At 40.1% G+C, this 21,418-nt stretch overlaps 1 protein-coding gene across 1 annotated transcript in view; it reads left to right on the forward strand.

Moving 5' to 3' along the window:
• The window catches only part of LOC132114049 (transcriptional regulator ATRX-like), a 37,348-nt gene extending 17,332 nt beyond the window's left edge, over positions 1-20,016 (forward strand). Inside the window, exons 22-34 of the mRNA XM_059522177.1 lie at positions 243-373; positions 1,172-1,266; positions 1,346-1,485; positions 1,790-1,940; positions 2,030-2,130; positions 3,027-3,135; positions 3,221-3,398; positions 3,494-3,685; positions 12,933-13,082; positions 14,930-15,049; positions 15,257-15,352; positions 17,763-17,891; positions 18,750-20,016. Of these exons, the coding sequence (XP_059378160.1) occupies positions 243-373; positions 1,172-1,266; positions 1,346-1,485; positions 1,790-1,940; positions 2,030-2,130; positions 3,027-3,135; positions 3,221-3,398; positions 3,494-3,685; positions 12,933-13,082; positions 14,930-15,049; positions 15,257-15,352; positions 17,763-17,891; positions 18,750-18,974 (1,817 nt within the window). The 3' untranslated portion in view covers positions 18,975-20,016. The remainder of the gene's footprint in view (positions 1-242; positions 374-1,171; positions 1,267-1,345; positions 1,486-1,789; positions 1,941-2,029; positions 2,131-3,026; positions 3,136-3,220; positions 3,399-3,493; positions 3,686-12,932; positions 13,083-14,929; positions 15,050-15,256; positions 15,353-17,762; positions 17,892-18,749) is intronic.
• The last annotated feature ends 1,402 nt before the right edge of the window (positions 20,017-21,418 follow it).

Here is a 21,418-nt window from a genome sequence, read left to right on the forward strand (position 1 = left end):
AAAGGCATGTTTTGTTTTGTTTTGTTTTTTATGTGGAAGATTTTGTTGCTGTGCGTCTCTAAGTATCAGTGTGAAAGGGGGCAGTGTGAGCCTCTCACAGTGCTGAGAGCTTGTTTACCTGCTCACTTAATCCTCTGGGCTAATCTCAATTCAGGATTTGGGGCGCTGTGGTGCGCTGTGCTCTGGCACGCTGGGATAGAAACCGTGCCAGCGTCAGGCGCTAAACGTCTCCCTCTGAACAGGTGTCGGTTCTGCCTTGGAAAGTGGACGAGGCCGCGCCGGGACCAAACTCTTCCAGGATTTCCAGATGCTCAGCAGAATCTGGACCCATCCGTGGTGCCTCCAGCTGGACTATATCAGTAAAGAAAACAAGGTGAGGGAATCAAGACAGCACACGGCAGACTTCTCTGAAAACACAACCCCGGGGGAATTTACTTGAGGGGAAACTTTGCCTGGAGTCATCGCTTTCTGTGCACATACAGGACGCCAGACCCCCCCAGAAAAGACTAGGGAGCCAAATGATGTTCTTTAGTTGCCAAAGAAGCACTTTTGTACATTCTCAAGTTCACATTATCTATCCCAGGTTTATTAAATTAAGGCCTAGAAAACCAGACAATCCATTAGATCATTTAAAGGGACAGTTCACCCAACATGAAGGTCCTGTCATCTACTCGCCGTCCAAAGATAGTGCAGAAGACTTTCTTTGAAATACAAAAGGAGATATTTAAAATGAAATCTCACAGATTTCTGGCCCTCCATTCAAAGTCCAGTAACCAAAAGTTTAAAGATCCAAAATGGTGAGAGATTCATCCTAAACAAATCCACATGAAAAGAAACACCAATATGATTTCAAATGAAAGCCTACATTTAATCACGCATACATGGAGCACTTCGCATTTGGTAAACACAAGTCTAAATTAAATCGGTTTATCATATTAAGCACTTTGCAATGCATGCAATAAACGCTCAAATCATTTTTACAAAGCTTTTTGGATGTTCTACATTTTGGTTACCTGGACTTTCAATGGAGGTTTCATTAAAAATATCCACAATAGCCACATAGGTTTCAAATGACATGAGTTTGAGTTTGAACACATTTTTGGTTTAATTAGCCCTTTAAATGATTACAGTCGCAGCTTCTTTACTGCTTCTCCCCCCTCCATGCTAACAGGGATACTTCGACGAGGACAGTATGGAGGAGTTCATAGCCTCAGAGACAGAGGAGTCCTCCATGAGTTTGACCTCTGAAGACGAGAAGCCCAAAAGGTTTGAGATGAGACGCACTTTTTCTTGGTAGGCGTCCTGTTTGCTGCCTGTATAATGACCGATCTGTTTCCCCGTACAGAAAGAAGAAACGAGGCAAAGGGAAAGAGCAGAGCTCAGACAAGTCCGACAGCGATGACCTGGAAGTGATTAAGGAGTGGAACACCAGTTCTCGTGGAGGAAACCCTGAGGGGCGCAACAGAGCAGAGCCTGTGGAGGAGGGTATGACCGAGATTACTGACAAAATCATCTGTACAGATTGGAGTTAAACAGTGCCTAAAAGGGTTATCATTGACTCCCACTCAAGCTGTTCCAAACCTGCATGAAAGAAGATATTTTGAAGAATGTTGGTAACCAAACAGTTGATCGTAGCCATTGTTTTTTAGTTAAATGGCACACAGTCCTGCCACCACAGCTGGAAAAAAATCCTAGAGCAAACACTGAATGAAACGACTTTTATCTGATACCTACAGTGCAAGTCTTCACATATGGCCTCAACAGTGTGTATCTGTGATGTTTTCCTCAGTTCGGGCGCCAAACTCCGGTCCTGGAAGCCCTTCCCCAGACTGGTACAAAGAGTTTGTGACTGAGACCGATTCTGAGGTGCTGGAGCATTCTGGGAAAATGGTGCTTCTTTTTGAGATCCTCCGCATGGCTGAAGAATTGGAAGAAAAAGTGTGAGTTGAGTTTTGTCAGACTAGCAAACAGTTCAGGCTCAGAATTGATGGTCCTCCGTGTCATACGGTCACGTGTCCTGTGTGCTCAGGTTGGTGTTCAGCCAGTCTCTCATTTCTCTGGACCTCATTGAAGATTTCCTGGAGTTGGCAGGCAGAGCCAAAGAGGAAGGCAAGCTTTCTCCGTACAAAGGTAATGCTTTCCCTGAGCCTTAATCACGGTGCTTTGTAATCTTTTGGATTTTCTGTGCTAGACATTTCTGCCACTTAACGTCTGCATGCTTTTCGTAATTAATCTCTTACAAACAATGACAGGATATTGTATTCATTATTTTGTGCAGTGCATTATTTTAAATTATATGTCAGCATGAAATCAAATCTCAGACTAGTTACTCCGGTTCTTATTGTTCTTGTGCGATGAGTCGGTCCATACTTCCAAAGAAAAGAAAATGTGGAAAAACTTTCAAAATGTAATGTCTTGCTCCACATCTTGACTTCATATGGTTTGTACAGTGGCACATGTTTGTGTGTTTTGCTGTGTTTATAGCCAGTCCTGCAGTTTTTATTTGAATTATATTTGCTGTAAATTGAATATTGATATCAGTAAATAAGCGAGCACTGATCCAGTGAGTGCAAACTGTGGTTACATCTGATATTTGTGCACACATCTGACACGGATCTGGGTTTAGTGCCTGCAGAAACACACAAATATGTGCATGTAAACATAAAGCCTCTGGAATAAGGTCACAGACCCAATTAAACCCTCACAGCTGTTTTAACTTTCATTTTGAAAATGATTAGGCCTTTTTTATTTCTCAAAATAAATGTTTGCTTAAGGCTTTGCTATTTGTAATGAAAAGATCACAGAGGAATAATTGGAAACATGTAAAATGTTAGTTATGAACACGAGTGTGGGAGGCCACGATATTAATTGCTGTACACGAGTTCTTTGGTCTTTGCCACATATGTAGGGTACATACTTTCCCCTAGGCTCTCCATATACAGCAAACACTACCAGGGATGACAGCAGCGTAAAACCTTTGCTAGAACTTATTTGTTGACTGGCTATGCTGTTATTCTTTCCTCAAGGTGAGGGCAAGTGGTTCAGAAACATTGACTACTATCGTCTAGATGGTTCAACTAACGCCCTGACCAGGAAGAAATGGGCAGAGGAGTTCAATGACACCAGTAATGTTCGGTAAAGATGTTTTTCCCTTTTGTGTAGCAAACCCAAGAACCGTTTCTCCATGATTGTCAAGCACTTGTGCTCTTGTTCTCCACAGGGGTCGATTGTTCCTCATCTCAACCAGAGCTGGCTCTCTTGGGATCAACTTGGTAGCTGCAAACAGGGTCATCATTTTCGACGCCTCATGGAACCCATCCTACGACATTCAGAGCATATTCAGAGTCTATCGCTTTGGCCAAGTCAGGACTGTGTTTGTCTACAGGTTTTTGGCTCAGGTGAGAAATGTAGTTCTGACAGTAAGTATGCACGTTTATTCACAGACGGGGCAGATCAGATCTGGAATGTTTTTGGACATGTTTCTTTTCTATAGGGAACCATGGAGGAGAAGATCTATGACCGGCAAGTCACCAAACAGTCGCTGTCCTTCAGAGTTGTGGACCAGCAGCAGATTGAACGTCACTTTACCATGAACGAACTGACGGAGCTCTACGCGTTTGAGCCCGACCAGCTGGACGATCCCTCTGAGAAGAAGAGCAAGCGGGCCACTCCCATGCTGCCCAAGGTGAAAACACCAGAAAACATATTGGTGTTCTGTATCAATTTGTCAAATCTGTGTATAGCTCTTTTCACAATATGCATCATTTCAAAGCAAATTTTCCCACCGGTTAATCGTCATGTGACCGCGGTATCACAGCGGAGGCGGCCATTCCCTCTTTTCCTCACTTTCTTTCGCTTCTAAATTGCTTGTAAAAGAGGCGTGCACATTATGCTTTCACTTTCAAATAGCGGCAATTCAGCGTAAAGCAATAGTTCGTTTTTAGTTCGTTTGAATTTTCCCTCTCTTCCTCGCTTTTGAATAGCTTAAAAGCACCATGCGCATTACTTTCACTTTTGAATTAGCAGCAATTCAGTGTCAATTGCTTGAATACAACAACAAAATACAGCGGCAAACTCACTTTAGCCTATTTATAAAACATAGAACATTTATTAACAAAACAAATAAAAATCCACCATGCTATAGGGCAGGCGATGACTAATATAAAATAACAAATAACTTGCATAAAGTTTACATGGGTATACAAAACTGGAAATGGGCTAAGTGTACTTGCTAAGTGTAAGTGTAGTATATAACCAAATAAATAAGAGATGTTGAAAGTTTTAGCAAAATGAGTAAGAAAGCTTGGAGGCATGGCATATACCTTGATGTCAAATAAAATAAATAAATGACACAAAGTTTAAATAAAGTACAAATCTGCAAACAGTGTGGAAACCAATTAAACAACAAACGAATGTTTACAAAAACTTCCAAAATCGCCCATAAATGGCAAAAGTAAACAGGCTTTTCGAAATCCAAAATATTGCCAAACAGGCGCTTTTGCATTTTGTTTCTAAACTAAATCATCCGCCATCGTCTTGTCTGTCTCACCTCGCTCTTGTCAGTCAGCTGGACTCACTGGAGAAATGAAATCTGATCTGTGAGGATCTCGTTCGGCACACTGCATTGAGCAGACGTGTTCAATTTTTAATTGTAGTGTCTGTTCTTTTACTGAACTAATTGATTTTTAATACTGTAAAAAAAAAAAAAAAGTAAACTACGGTTGGGTTCAGTGGGCAAGTGACGTGCCCGGTGTTGGGGCTTAACACTGGTAATCACCATCAACACAGTCTATCACGGTTAGCCTAGTTAATATTGACTAGATGTTAAAATCCTCATGCCTCGCATATTATGCAGACTAGGGCTACAAGCAGTTTTGACTCACTATAAAGTATATAATGGCCTACATGGGTGTACTTGTATACAGGTGCTGGTCATATAATTAGAATATCACCAAAAAGTTTATTTATTTCACTAATTCCATTCAAAAAGTGAAACTTGTATATTATATTCATTCATTACACACAGACTGATATATTTCAAATGTTTATTTATTTTGATTTTGATGATTATAACTGACAACTAAGGAAAATCCCAAATTCAGTATCTCAGAGAATGTGAATATTACTTAAGACCAATACAAAGAAAGGATTTTTAGTAATCCTTTTGAAAAGTATGAAGATGAAAATTATATATATATAAACCATGAAACTACAGTTTACATTTTGCCACAATATAAGCATTGGTGCTGTGTGGCTTTGCTGTAAAGTGTATAGATTACTTGCAGATTACCTACAGTATACTCGCATTAAAACTTGGGTATATAGTGCACCCGAGCTTGTTTACAAATCACTGATTTGTAAAAATCTAAATCTGCCTCACTGCAGAATCGTACCTGCACTGCTGAAGTTGAATGCTCCTGGTCTGTATCCTGTGCACATTACCTTTTGATGTTCACAAGGATTGAGACGCTGTTATTTACTCATGCGCCTGGTTTCCAAAGCTTTCAGTCTTCCTAGAGGGATGAAGATTGGAGGAACAGTGCTCAGCTCTCATCTTAATAGTTCTGTCCTATCTAAGCACAGGTGCAAGGTCACATGAGAGAGAACCCCTGAAGATTTTACAGGACCACATCGGCCTTCGATTGTACATCCAGTCTTTCACAACAGCACACAGCTGCACTCTGTGACCCTTGTTTACTGCAGAGCCAATGATGCTGGGATCCTTTAATTGGAGGCATCCAGTACACATCCAACAAATGTGTCCAAACCACACAGCTGTGCAGATATATGTCTTGTGTTCCACAGAAGGTTTATACTGGGCAAGACACAGCCCCCCACATCCTTCTGCTGAAGTCCTCAATGTTTTATCACAAGCTGCTCACTTTAGAGTTGATGTTTGAGAAGCTTGTTGTTCTTTATCAAGCTTTTAATTGTTGTAGTTGGAGCCCTCCCTTTGTGTTCGGCAGATGACCACATTTGGCCATATGTGCACCAGAATGGATGGAATCTGCTGCCTGTAATCGTCTGAAGATGAGTCAGTCATCCCTCAAAGCCTGTAGTCATATCTCTGTTTCTCACAAAACCCTCGCCAAGTTTATGGAACGCAGGAAATGTCTAAACCTGGCAGACCTCTGCCTATCGCTCTTTCCTTACCTTGCATAATGTGTCTGCATCAATCTTTTTTTTTTATAAGCCAAAAGAATGACACTTGCACTTTTTTTTTTAAGCACAAATCTTATGTTCTTTGAACAGAGAACTTGGATGTTTTGAACTATTCGCTAACATAATTTAAATAGCTAGTCTACAATGCCTTAAATTGATGTACTCCCCCTACAATGTTCACTTTGTTGTAGGGAAATAACAAAACTAATTTCAGTTAAAAAAAATAATAATAATGAAATTGACACTTAGGAATAGACATCTTCTCACAATAATGTTAACACATTTGTAAAACTCAACTCCACTGTTCAACTCCATTACAAAAGTTTTTGAAAGGGGATGTATGATCCTTACATGTTGTTGTTGTTTTTCTATTTTTATAAATTAATCTAGGAGTTTAATATATTTAATTGGTTTGAATCTGTATTCAGACTTTGTCCTAAATTCAGGTAAAAGGATTGAAAAAAAATCAATCAAACCTTATCAGATAATATAAAATGAAACCCCACCTATAATGTTTACTTGCCTGAGGTGGACAAGACATTTACTGGAGGTTAAGTCCTGTTTTTACTCCATTTGTGCAAAGTCTGCACTGTTAATGTGATCTTGTTCATTTGTTTAAATATTCTACATATTAAAATCCTAATAAAACCTGATAGTTAAGTTAACATCTCCTTAAAAGCCTTCGAGATATTGGGTATAAGGGATTTACTTTGTAATAGTACACTGCAAACTTACTCTGATCTGGCGATAGCAGCTACTCCCACCAGCCCCCTGATTCTTTCCCTAGTGTTTCTGGGAAGACTTCCCTGCCCCCTCTCAGTCTGAAGCACACATCCTGCTTCTGAACCTGTGTGCCGCTGCAGCGCACCCAAACATCATGCCATCATGAAGGCCATCTGTTACGCTGATTCACTACTTCGTCTCTGAAGTTTTCAAAGGAACACTGTAAACCTCCCCTGACCTGATGAACAGTCATTATTCCAAAACCCTTTTAGGGTGTTCTTGTGCTTTTCAGAGAAACTAATTGGAGACAAAGGAAGCTAGCGGACTTCCACTCTAATGACAAAGAAGAGTGGTGTGGCCCAGACACGAGAGCCACCCAGCTTGGGGTCTGGCCTTGCCTGGGGCTCTTTGGAGGCCCATTATAGAGCTGAGACCCGTGGGTAGACTTGAGTGACACGGTTGGATCGGTCTGTACACTTCCTGACTGTGGTCCATCGGTGGGAAAGTGGTAATTTGCTTTCGCTGAGGCTCCCCCGCCAACTGGGTCTCGCTGAGCAAAGGAACCGACTTAAGGGGATAATTAGGTGCAAGAGCCGGTCTTAATAAGTCCCCCAGATGTTCCTTAAATGAGTGGGTACCTTCAACCCTCCATTTTTAGATATTTGCCCTAGCTTGATTGAAAGCTCTGAAGGTGTGAACTGCAGTGGGTTGTAGAAGTTCTCACCCTGACGTATTCCTTTTAGTAAATGGTAGAAAAGATGGAATGAAAGTTGAGGCAGGCCTGATGGACACCTGACATCCAGCCCTGTGCCAGACATCAAGAGCTGTGCAGACACAGACTGTTTATATCAGGGCACTGAGGTTATGTGTATAATTTGCGTGCAGCTGTAGAGCACGTTTTGCCTGGCTAAGGTTAGGTATTACAAATATCTCATTCCTTCACATTCCTTGAGTCTCTTGCCCCGGACCCCATGGTTTCTTTAGTTTATGCACCTGCATGTCAAACATAATGTCTTGTGAAATCCGAGGCAAGCATTAGGCTCTTCATTTTAAAGTGGTAGATACGATTTTTGTTCACCAATATGCCCCTTTTTAGACATCTGAAGAAAACACAAATCCTTCCACACTTTTCTGAAGCTCCTGTATCTTTTTTTGCTTCTTTTTATGGATGCGGTCTGTCACGCTTCCATTTTCCCACTCCTCACACCCTGTCTTCTAAAGAGGACACGGCAGATGTTTATGGCCATGGTAATAAGTGAAATAAAGTAATTTGTGAACATGGATTGCATTTAATATGAGGTGGGGTGATCAGAAACCTTAAGAGGCTGTTGTGCTGAAATCGATTTAGAAGGACGACAAATGGCAAGAAAAAAAGACCTTGTACCTTTTGAAACGGATTGCATTTTTCACACCAGCAAAGTTCACCTGGGACTGTGTCTCAATAAATTGGCTTTGTTTGCCAATTTCTGAATGTATGTAGTTGAGCAGAGCTTGTACAGTTTATTTGAATGTTGTTTCACCAGCAATGATGTGTGTCACTGTCTCAGCATTTTAATTTAGGAAAACATACAAGAAGAATGCTTACTGTTGTCCGTTTTTACCTGATAGCTATTCAAGGTGGTTTAAAAATTTCTTGCAGAGAGAGATTGAGCAGTAAATAATGTTTTAAGAGTCCCACTGTTCAGGCAAAAAAAATTTGTCCAAAAAAACTATGTCTGGACATAAAAGATTACCTGTACAGAAAGTCTTATTGCCTTATTGTGCACCATTTGAGTGGTTCATGTTGCATTCTCATCATTGTTTTAAGTGGCACTACAAAAGGTCAGTTTTCTTGAACAATTCTGTAAACTGCCTAAAAACGACTAATTCTGACAGTAATATTGATGTGCACTAGGAATGTCTGATTTCAATGATTGGTGCACCTTCTAACATTGCTCAGTGTAATTTTTTTACTTAAGCGTTACAGAGATGTCTATAAAGGTCTACAATCTTTTTTAAAAAACTGGAAAGACTCACAAGGAAACGATTTCTACGGTTGTGATATTTGTAGATGAGAAAGAGCGTGGTCTTCAGACATGGTCAGATAGACTGTTCCCCACCTGGGGCAGTATTTATCCTTGCAGCAGTCTGGCTCATGCACCTCCATGCTTTGATCAAAAGCAAAGTGCTTCCCCCCAACGTTTGACTTCCTGTGGGATCCCCACTCCCCATTTCCCTGAGAAAAGAAAGAAAAAGAATCTGCAGTCTGCTGATTCCCCCATTCCCCCACCCAGCCTATTCCATATCCATGCATGAAGTAAAACGATATCCTTTTCCTAATCCCGTCATTATGCGTGGGGTTAGCTCACAGTATGACAATGCCGGAGTTCTTGTTACCGTCATTAGTGCCCTCGGTCGAGATGCACATGTAGGGCAGGTTACTGAGACAGACGAGACCACCCGCAGAGCTCCAGCCTGGAGATTAATCAGGAATCCCAGCATTCCCTGCTCCCCTGGACGGCTTCACTGTCATTTGACCCAGCGGCTCTGTGACCCATTTACCCAGCTCAAAATTGGCCAATGTTCATATAAGCTCAGGTCGGCCCTCTCATGATGGTGAGTGTTTGAAATGTGCTCAAACAACCTCTTCATCATGGAGTTGTCTTTTGCTCCAGACATGCAGCTCACACTTCAGTTCCCCCTCGTCTTCTGCACGCTTTTAACAAGACATCATCTATTCCATGCAGTCTTCTTCACGGTTGTGATGCAGAAGGGGTTCCTCACATGGCAGCATCCAGCCATGTTTTAATTTAGCCACTTAGCCAGAAATTACCATCACTCATCCAGTCGGGATTGTGGAGGGTATAGGCCAGGCCTGGCATGATTGTGCTTGCTTTCGCCACGTGTTTTTATTTTCCAGCTTTCAGAGCCACTTACTGAAAAGCCTTCATGTGAACGGATCTGTAGCTGCGTTCTCCATTACATTCTGCTGTAATGCAGAAGGCATGGCTCTGTTTTTGGTACCTGTCTTACTGCCGTTATCTTTATTTCTTGAAATAAACCAATATCTGGTTAATCATGAGAGGCTCTTTGGAGGACGATTGAGGTCTGCTTACTTTGTACATCAGATTCCGTTTATCTAAACCTTGTCTGTAGCAGTTTAGTCAGAAGTCCTACATTTAGAATCGTGAGGCTTTTCTTTTTGAACATTATGATGATTATGATTAATTTTGTTTTTGCTTCATTTTGTTTGTTGTTGCTGCTGCTAAATCGGGTGATGACATAACTCACTCATTTATGTTCATATGGTTGGGATCCAGCAGATATTTCTAGATCTTGACCTTTTTAATGTAAAGTTGCAGGCAAGACAAAGAAAAGCAAACAATCGCTGTAGAGTAATTTTAAACCATGTTTGTACGAGGCCTGGATGTGAATCGTGCTCCGCTCAGGTGTTGTTTTCAATAACAGTGTAGTCATGGATACTAGAGTTGCATGAAAGTTATTTTAAATATGTCCTCTTGTGAACACTTGGACTCTTTCTTTTTTTTATTTTTAGCTTTGCATCACAACCTAACTGCTAATTGACGGTTTTATTTATTCATTATGAGATAAGAGCTTGTATCATGAAAACGCACTCTAACTTTTAGAGCTCTAAAACTAGACCCTATTCCAGAAACACCATTTCTTGAAACTAAATTGCAGAAACAACACATTCTGAACCTGTCTAACTTTGACATCCAGTGCATGAATACATCCACGTGACTTGTATTAGTTGCTCAGAGTCTTAGGCCATCTGAGGTAGTTAAATTCTTTTAAAGTCACAGTGAAATGGAGGTAGCGAGACATCTTTTCATCTCTGTTGTGTTGTACATTCAAGTGTAACAGATGCCCAGCTTTCAGGGACAAGATTAATCAGGCTAAATGATTGGAGAAGTCCTACATCTGTCGCTAGGGCTGCAACAAACTATTATTTTGATAATCGATTAATCTAACGATAGAATTTGATTTTGATTATTCAGCTCTTGCAATTAATTAATAACTGTTATATACATAACAAATAAGATAGTCTAATCACTTCAGCTTTGGGAAATAATATTATGTAATTACAATTATTATACAATTAATTTATACAAATAAATATATTTGACACACAAAATGAGATGACAGAGAAACCTTCTTATTTACCGTTTAATTACTATATGGAAATTAACTGAATGACAGCTCATTCTGCCTAACATCTCCTTTCATAAGTGTATAATACGGATAAGAAAAAAAATAAAGGTAAGTGATTAGATGTTTTATTTTTGGATAAACTATTTCATTCACAAGATACACTACCAGTCATAACATTGTTTTTAAAGAAGTATCTTCTGCTCATCAAGCCTGCATATATTTGATCCAAAGTACAGCAAAAACAGTGACATTTTTTAAATTTTTTTTACTATTTAAAACAACTTTTTTATTTGAATACACTTTAAAATGTAATTTATTCCTGTGATTTCAATGCTGGATTTTTAGCATCATTACTCCAGTCACATGATCCTTCAGAAATCATTCTAATATACTAATATTCCAAAAAACATTTATTTTTATTGTTATTATTATTATTATGTTGAAAACAGCTAAATATATTTTTTTCAGGTTTCTTTGATGAATAGAAAATTCAGTAGATCAGCATTTATCTGAAATAATAATCTTTTGTAACATTATAAATGTCTTTGTCAATTTAAAGCATCCTTGCTAAATAGAAGTATTAATTTCTACAATAACACCCCCCCCCCCCCCCCACACACACACACCCACCCCAATAAAAAAAACTAAAATGATATTGACTCCAAGCTTTTGAATGGTATTGCGTATAATGTTACAAAAGCTTTTTATTTCATATAAATTCTGATCTCTGGATCTTTATATTCAACGAATCCTGAAAAAAAATGTACTCAACTGTTTTAAATATTGTTAATAATAATAATAATAATAATAAATGTTTCTTTAGATTAGATTCAACTGGAGAAAATGCAGCTTTGATCACAAGAATAAATTACATTTTAAAGTATATTCAAATAGAAAGCAGTTATTTTAAATCCTAAAAATATTGCACAATATTACTGCTTTTGCTGTATTTTGGATCAAATAAATGCAGGCTTGGTGAGCAGAAGAGACGTCTTTAAAAAAAAAAAAAAAAAAAAAAAAACCTTAAAAATCTTAACATTACCATTCAAAAACTTTTGACTGGAAGAGTAATCTCTCTTAAAATACCTTACTGGGTTATGATAATCAAAACAGTCCTGAGCTAGATTAAGCTTTGATCTCTGCAAACCAAACTATCACTTTAATCAGATATTTAATAATAATGTTTAATACTGTAAAGCCTCTTGATTTAAGGTATTGCATAAAATACTATAGACGTGAATGCTTTACTGAGCTCGTGCAAACATCCACATTGGTGTAATAAGATGCACTTTTAACTGCTGCTTTCACACTGCTGTGATTTTGTTGTTGTTCATGTCGTTATTGAGAGGAAAGCGTGCATCATATATTTTCATACCCAAATGCCATTCGATTCCGCTCGGGTGCGCTTCTCTGAAGCAGCGCTGATCGCTGTGTCTCTTCTTCTCTTGAATTGCATCGAGGAGGGCTGAACTACAGTCTTGTACCACACTGGTCAAATCGCATTATTGCAGGCTCTAAATTAGGTCAAATGAAATCAAACGACTACTCGACAACAAAAATATTTGTAGACAATTTTTTATTGCCGATAATGTCGACTAATCGTTTCAGCCCTATACGTCACCAGAGAGAAGTCTGACATTTTCAATGGGAAATCCAGTTTTAACATAAATAAACAATGCTGGATGAGTGAGGGTCTATTACATGCATTAAGAAAACATTAAATGAAATGATAAAATGTATGATATGACTCCTTTGTATTCAAGATTAGTAGTTGAACTAATCCAGAGCTCAATAATTATGCTGGTAATGGTGATTATTAGAGGATTAGATCTGTGTGTGTGTGTGTTCATGTGGGATGCTGACCCATCTTTCTCTGGCACTTTCTCCCATCTCAGGATCCTTTCCTGGCAGAACTCCTTCACAGTTACAAAGATCATATCGTTGGCTACCACGAGCACGACTCTTTGCTGGACCACAAGGAGGAAGAGGCACTGAGTGAGGAAGATCGTAAAGCAGCCTGGGCTGAATACGAGGCCGAAAAGAAGGTGTGTAGCCACACAAGCCCTTTACTATTACATACATGTAATGATAAAATATATATATATTGTGTAATACCATTATATCAGTTTGTAAATATAATCTTAGATTTCATCCATACTTCAGGTGCATGTTTTTTTTTAATCTTTCATTACTGATTTGATGATCATTTCTTCAGCGATGGACCACACCTCACAAATAATAATGTAGTGTAAAAGCATCACAAGACATTAACCCACACTTTTAGAAACGACATGAGAGAGGTCTTACTGTGTGCATATGCACTTACATTAAACTCCTTGAAACAGAAAGCTTTATTCAGGGCTGCATAAATCCAGTGGGTTTGCTTGAAGAGGGTTCTTTGGGCGGTAGTTGTTCCTCTTAGACCCACTGAAGCACACCAATCTTCATTGACTTGATATTAGAGACTCCTCATCCTCGGGCCTCATTAGTGGAGTTTTTTTGGGAGAAGAAATGACTCTGACTCTGCAGTTGAATTATATTATTATTAATTCTCTCCGTTCAGATCCACTAATTATTCCTTTGGCAATTGCAACAATATCTACACTGATTCATTCGAAACAATTCTGTAGTCCCCTAAATGCTTCTTCAAAAATGAATCCATCTATAATGGGGTTAAATTACTTAAACTTTCAACTTTTGCTGGAAAAAAGTGAGAAGCAATGAAATTGCAAAGAATGTTCATCTGCAAATAGACCTACAATTATAGAAAGCACAGACTCCTTTCCTTGAATACTCCAGCAGTAAAAATGACCGAAGTGAACATTGCTCGTATTGCACTACATGGAGCATGGAAAATATCACTATAACTTTAGTGCCCAATGCAGGAGCTGTATTTGTAGGCTGGAGTTTGTTATACCTGCTGGGATCATTGAGACAGTGCAGACTGTCTTTGGATTGTGTGCGTGTGTGTAATTCATACCACATTGGCACAGATTCTGCACCACATGTAATCCACCTCCTAAATTTCATGTTATTTTTTGGCAAGACGTTTTAAATATTATGCTTAAATCAAAGTAATTTCATCAGCGAATCGCTTGGCCATAGCTTTTATATGCAACGAAAAGAATTCACCTGCTTTTGATCATCTCGCTACAGTCATTTGTGTATGCAGGGATTTGTATAATGTGATTTGCCTTAAAATCATTAACTCTGCCAGAACCCTTAAAGTGGATTTTAGGCAGTCACTTGCAGTGATTAGAGAACCCTATCGAGTTCTGAGTTAGTTGAAAGCTGTCATACTGTGAGCATCACATTTTGAAACCAGATTAAATGAGCGTCTGTATAGATTGCGGCACAGCTGTGATCCACGCCGGCATCTCTGCCGCACACCTGCTCGTTCCAGGTCTGAACACCGGACACTCAGCTGTGGAGTGTGTTTACGAGCTGCGTGCACCAATTAGAGGACTGGCTGCATCTGCCTCGGTAGCTGATTTACACACAAACACAGCCGTCCTGCTGACCTTCAGTTCTGTTTAGAGCCGGAAGACAAACACAGCTTGGGCAGGACCCTAACAGAGGTTCACATGGGTGCACATCAGGATTTTTTGGATCCTCCAGCGATCTGTTGGCTGGGAATTATCGGTCGGCTTGCGTCTTTGCCAGTTCGCAGACAAATCATGTCAAAGTCGCAAATGGAGTGGAAAATTAAGAAAAAGCAATGCTTTGATTACCCTTCAGCAAGTGCTAGTGTGATGGAAGACTGAGTCATCTGTCAGACCAAACCTGATTTGAAGATTATTTACAATTGTGATTTTTCTCTGTGACCTCATCTCATAAAATGAAGATTCTCTGTTTCTTTTCGACTGATGGACCCGCTCGTCTATTGTTTTAGGGTCTGTCCATGCGTATCAACCAGCCGTCATATTCTCAAATGGGCGTGGGAGCAGGACCAAACTCTTACTTCCCTTTCAACGTGGCTGCCTTGGCCTCCATGAGCAACCAACAGTTGGAGGTAAGTAATGAGCTCCACATGCTCTTTTCACATTCTTTCAGTCGGCAGCTAATTGCGTGAACATGCGTTCTCAAGCACCGACATTTGGCTTGTGCTCTGCCAGCTGCTGTTTACGAATGCTAGTTATTTCTGTGAAAATATCAAATCATCTTGTCTAGCATTTTCAGTGTTTCTTCTCACACTTTATTCTTTCTCTCCGTGTTCAAGGATTTGATTAACCAGGGCAGGCAGAAAGTGATAGAAGCCACTAACGCACTGAAGTCAGTGCACAGGGAACAACTGGAGGACATCGTGGCACAAGTGGTGGGTGATGGGAGATTCCCTACAGTGAGGCTTTCGTTGGAAAGGATGTGCATAAAGGCCCTGATATACTTAAAGCACAGTTTTTTTTAGTTCTTCGCATGGGGTAAAAAAGTTTGAAATGCCAGTTTACTGTTCGTGAACATCCGGAAACCACCAGGTTGAGATGCATGCATGCATATGTGTTGTGTGCTTTCCTCGCTGTAATCAACAGCAGTTTAAAAAAGCATCTCATCATAGATATGTGTTTGCACAGCTTTGCAGTTCAGCACTCCAGTCAGGTCATGTCATGTTTATGCAACAGGTTGCTATAAAGCAAGCAGTTTTACAGTATTAAACATTAGAAAAAAAGTGTCTGTGTTGCTTTCAGTTAGAGTTACAGCTTTAGTTAATGCTATGAAGCAGTTCTCCAGTGTGTTCATTTCTGACCTCGCCGGACTGAGCAGAAGAAATGAAACGCAGATGTTTTCCCAGTCAAAGAAGGCCATATCTACCTGTTACGTATTTGCCATGGACCAATGGTTAAAAGAAAAGATTCAACGGCTGGAGCGAACACTTCCGGAAACTCCAACTGAACTTGGTTTTGGCCTGATTTTGTTCAAAATGACATCACCAGAAGTTTGTTTTTTAGATTTTGAAGTATATCAGTGCTTTAAAGGGTTAGTTCACCCAATAATCAAAATTATGTAATTAATAACTCACCCTCATGTCGTTCCAAACCCGTGAGACCTCTATTCATCTTCTGAACACAGTTTAAGATATTTTAGATTTAGTCCGAGAGCTCTCAGTCCCTCCATTGAAGCTGTGTGTACGGTCTACTGTCCATGTCCAGAAAGGTAAGAAAAACATCATCAAAGTAGTCCATGTGACATCAGAGGGTCAGTTAGAATTGAAGCATTAAAAATACATTTTGGTCCAAAAATAGCAAAAACTATGACTTTATTCAGCATTGTCTTCTCTTCCGTGTCTGTTGTGAAATTTCAAAACACTTCAGTGAAGAAGAACCGTTTCTGTCAGACGCGTCCGATTCGAGAACCGAGGAGCTGATGATACTGCGCATGTGTGATTCAGTGTGAAGCTGACCGACACACAGAGCGTCTGAACCGAACTGATTCTTTTGGTGATTGATTCTGAACTGATTCTGTGCTAATGTTATGAGCGCGGGTAAACTGAAGGCTTGAATCAAGGGCAATCATCGCCAATGACGCCATTACGTCGAGGGCAAAAGAACCAGTGAACCGTTTTCTTCAACCGGTTTATTGAATCAAACTGTCCGAAAGAACTACTGGTGATCCGAAAACCGATGAGTCAATTGTTCGTTCGTTATCTGGCTCGGCTCGGTGTTCATCTTCAGTTCTCTCTTCACAGCAGTTCAGTCAGTGTACTGTTTGAGTAAATGAATTACTCCGGGATATTGGTTTGTTTTAACTCAGAGGGAGTGTCAGACACATTAAACAAGTTAACAGCTTAAGTCATTTGTGGATTAATGCGTATTGGAGACGCAAACCATTTCAAACGATTCAGTTCGATTTGGTGAACTGGTTCAAGAAGATCCGGTTACATCGAAAGATTCGTTCACGAACCGGATATCACAAACTGCAGTGTTTTGAACTCTCTCACAGCAGACCGGAAGAGAAGACAATGATGAATAAAGTCGTAGTTTTTGCTATTTTTGGACCAAAATGTATTTTCGATGCTTCAAAATATTCTAACTGAGCCTCTGATGTCACATGGACTACTTTGATGATGTTTTTCTTACCTTTCTGGACATGGACAGTATACCGTACACACAGCTTCAATGGAGGGACTGAGAGCTCTCTGACTTAATCTAAAATATCTTAAACTGTGTTCAGAAGATGAACGGAGGTCTGACGGGTTTGGAACAACATGAGGGTGAGTTATTAATGACATAATTTTGATTATTGGGTGAACTAACCCTTTAATGAACCGCCGTAACCAATAACCAAAATTTGCTCTGCAGTTGCAGTTTGACTCAAACATTACTTACCTCACTCAAACATCTGATGCATGGCTTTGTGCTACAGACATGCATGAAACTGTGGATGGGTGATAAAATGACCAAAAAGTCTTTAGACCTACACTGAAGGATGAGCATGAGTCATATTTGGAGACCAGAATATTATAGACTTGCAGATGGGCTATGTTGACTTTACAATGACTTGCAACAGCTGCATGACTACAAGCCACTATATCCTAGTCTCATGGAGTGAGGTTTTAGGGGCAAAGCCTACACTTTTGCCTATAGTTTGCTGTGTCATCAGTATTGAGCGTGAGATGTTTGACTAAATTCTGCCTAAACTGCTAAAAGTGTTTGTGTGTGTGTGTGTGATGATCGTGTAAGTGTTTGTTTGTTGAGGTCTACAGGATGTAACAGGTGTGTTGTTTTTGGCAGTGGAAGGAGAATCCGAGTTTACCCGAGGCCCAGGTTCACTCCATGGCTCTTGGGAGGCAGGCCAGCTGCGAGATGGAAATCAAACACAGAGAGGCTGCTTACCGTGATGTCCTCGGCAAGCAACAAACTGTACGTTTGCTCTCTCACCATTTCTGTGACGTCTTACCTTCTACCTGTAACTTTTTAAACTAAATAGGGATGTTTACATCTGGGACCCTGTTGCACCCCTTTTATTTTCCATTTGTCAAAAATAGTTAAATGTGATGTTTGAATGAATGACTCCCAGCAGGTTCTTAAAAAGTCCTAAAATGTCTAAAACTCAGATTGATCAGATTTGAGGCTTAATATCTTGAATGGTATAACAAGTCTTTATTATCCTTTTAAGAGACTAAAAAACTGTTGCAATAAGACCTAATGTTGTTATTAAACTTGAAAAGGCTGTTCAAGTTTCAATGGAAAAATGCAGCACTGTTTCACATTCTGCATACTCAGAGCAGTTCACAATCAATGGAAACTGCATGTATGCCAAACGATTGCTTATTATCTAATGCTGATGAATTATGACATGGTGTTTATATTGTAATATGTTGTAGTAGATGGTTGTAAGTGTGCATATTTTACAATAATACAATAAGCTGCATCTGGCATTTAAAAAACAGTATTAAATCCAAAATACTAGTAATGTCAGTATAATCTTTGTATTGGGTTTTTAAATCCTCAGCAAAATCCAACGTCTAATTTATGATGACTATCATGTTTTATGGTTATTATTTCATTAATTTGTGACTTCATCCAAATGTGATTTTAGGCTTGTGATTTCATAAAGATATTGGATGTCAAGATATGTCCTCAAATGTAATCGAAGAACGTTGTGCTTTGTCACGGTTCAGCTCAAAAGCACCGGTTCTGTTGGAGAGCAGTTGAACAGTGCACTTTTTTGAAGCCACATAACGGACGAATAACATCCGATCTCCCTTTCCTTTCCAGCTGATGATGTACGTGCAAAAGGTGCTCGCCAACCGTAAGGTGCAGGAGCAGCAGATGGCCATAGCGAGGCAGGGTATGCTGCTCAACCAGCTGGCCATGCAGAACGGTCTCGCGGCCCCCATGAATCAGATGGATCTGCTGGGGTTGTACCAGCAGCTCGGGGCCCTCCAGGGCCTCCCCTCCTCACAGCTGGGCAAGAACCCGGGCCCGTCTAAGGGCCTGTAGATGCCTCCGCCCCTCGGTGTACACACAGCAGGACTGATACAGCGACACCTACTTGAGCTCATCGGTAACGACAGGGCACCCTGGGACTGTGTTAAAGGGGTTTTTGGCAGTGCAGTTTGTCATTTTTGTGTATATAGCCTTAATGTTGTTCAAGTTCTTTTTTTCCTCTCTCACGTATTTAAGATTGAAGAAGATATTCTCCCCAAATGCTTTTAGGCATTGCAGGTATCTTTCCCCTTAAATAAGGGCTGTGCATATATAAATAATTATATTGCAATTAAAACAGCGTGATTGAGGAGGGACCATAGCGTTTCTGTTCTAGAGCCCCCGTAAATACTATCTGCGCTAATATCTTTCTAGTAGTGGATTGTCATTGGTACTGTGCTCCAGAGAGACTGCAGCGGACACCTTAAATGTAACGTCAAATGGCCTTATATCAAGCAGCTAGATCTCTTCTAAAGTTTTAAAAGCCCTTTTTCTAATCTACTTTTAGGTATTTAAACTCGTTGTTGCTAATCATGCTATGGAATGTCTGTGTTAAAACTGCTTGCCGAATTCCTCCGGACTTTTGTAACATCAGTCTTCTTGTTGTAGTGTTGCCTAGCATATTGTTGTGAGTACTGTTCATAATTTAGTTTTCTGTTTATTGTTTTTTTCTGTTTCTTTTCCCCACTTGCATTGGGATCACACCCGAGTTGGCGTGTGGCGGATGTTGGATACATGTTTGTGTGGTTTAACGGAACATCAAACCGGTTCTGATGATATAATAATGCCCACACTTTCCTTATCGGGTTAGTGCTCAGCCTGTATTCTCTTCATGGGCACATCTCCACTTCGGATGCTAAACTAGATGTTTTTCATTGGCAAACAGAAGACCTTTGATATCCACAGGGTGTCATTCAGAAATGTCGAGATATTCTTCCTTCCTGGAAAGGTTCTAATGTTGGCATATACACCGACAACTTCTGCCATTAATATGATCTGCTACTTTGTATTTAATATCACATTTAAATAAAGAGACCAAAAGGATGGGTTACATGCAGATTTTGTTTGTTTGTTTTTTGGGCAATTTCAGTTGTGCAATTTCTGCAGAACTACTGGCAAATATGATATGTACAAATCCATGTCCTAAATGCTCAAAAATGCTTCATCAATTTTGCGAATTGTCTAGAATTCCCCTGGGCTGTCCTGTGAAGACATTGCTAATAGTAGCAACTGGGTTCTTAAATAAATGGGGGTCTTGGGTGATATTTCAAGTATGAATGCTATATGGGAACTCATTTTCTTACGAGTAATTGTTTGAGTACTCCCCAGAACCTACAGTACAGAACTATATGTTGGCAACCTTGAACTCTAGACATTGGTTTTACTAGTACTTTTGGGACAGATTCATACTGGCTAGTTGTTTCTTATGCATGATAAAATGGGCCACTCCCTTCCCATGATGCAGCAGTGCAGTAGACCGTCAGATGAGGTCACCAGAAGACAAGAGAAACTTGTCCCCCTGATTTAAGTTGATACTGGGAAGTTGTGGTGTAGGAGTTCTAGTGACTACTTAAACATTTACTCTTTTTTTTTTTTAGTAAATTTAAATGAATAAAGGAATGAGGGCGTATATATGAAATCTATGATGACAATACCAAATTTCAGATGCGTTTTCTCTAGACCGCTCAGAAGATCTGCGTCCTCCCATACACCCCATTCTTCCCCTTCAGTCTTTCATCTGCCATGTCGTTTCTACTGCTTGCTATTATTTTCATTTCTTTAGCTGCCAGGGTTTTTCTCCCCCTCTTTTCCACTCGCCCCCTCAAGCCCACGTCTCCCTCCCGAGGGGGGCTTGCATTCACAGCTTGCAGAAAGCTGCCAAAAGTGAAACATTACTACAATTGCAGATGTTGAAATGTTGATCCCATCCTTGGTATGTCCAGATTAGCACTCTAGCTTTGCAGCACCGGGCAGCTGTTGCCCCATCTATCCTCCGATGTTCAAACCTGCTTCCGTTCACATGAACATGCACTATACACTTCGTATCTGAAAGTGTAGGAGCGTGCTGGCTGCAAAGCTAACTAATGATCATTTGAGCAGGGACGAGCCAAGCATGTTGTCAGGCATCGGTGGTGGGTGGGGCTGTGAATGTTTGTAAATCTGGATTGTTCTGTTCACTTCTGATGATGCAAGTTGACTGAAACCCTATAGAGTCCATTCAGGGCAACATCAGTGCTGGTCCAAATCTCCATTCAATCGCCAAGGGAGTTTTGTGTTGATGTGATTTACAATGCATCAGATTCACAAAAAACCTCATTAATAATAGCTCTACGCATGTTATCACTGTTGTAGGGGTAATTAATGTTGCTGTGCTGCAGACTTTTCAACAGGTTTGACACCCACAAGTGTTACATGTCCTCTCATATTGTTTCACTTTCTGTAGGGCGTTGATTTATGCC

This window comes from Carassius carassius, chromosome 33 (genome assembly GCF_963082965.1).
Source record: "Carassius carassius chromosome 33, fCarCar2.1, whole genome shotgun sequence".
Lineage (NCBI taxonomy): Eukaryota > Metazoa > Chordata > Actinopteri > Cypriniformes > Cyprinidae > Carassius > Carassius carassius.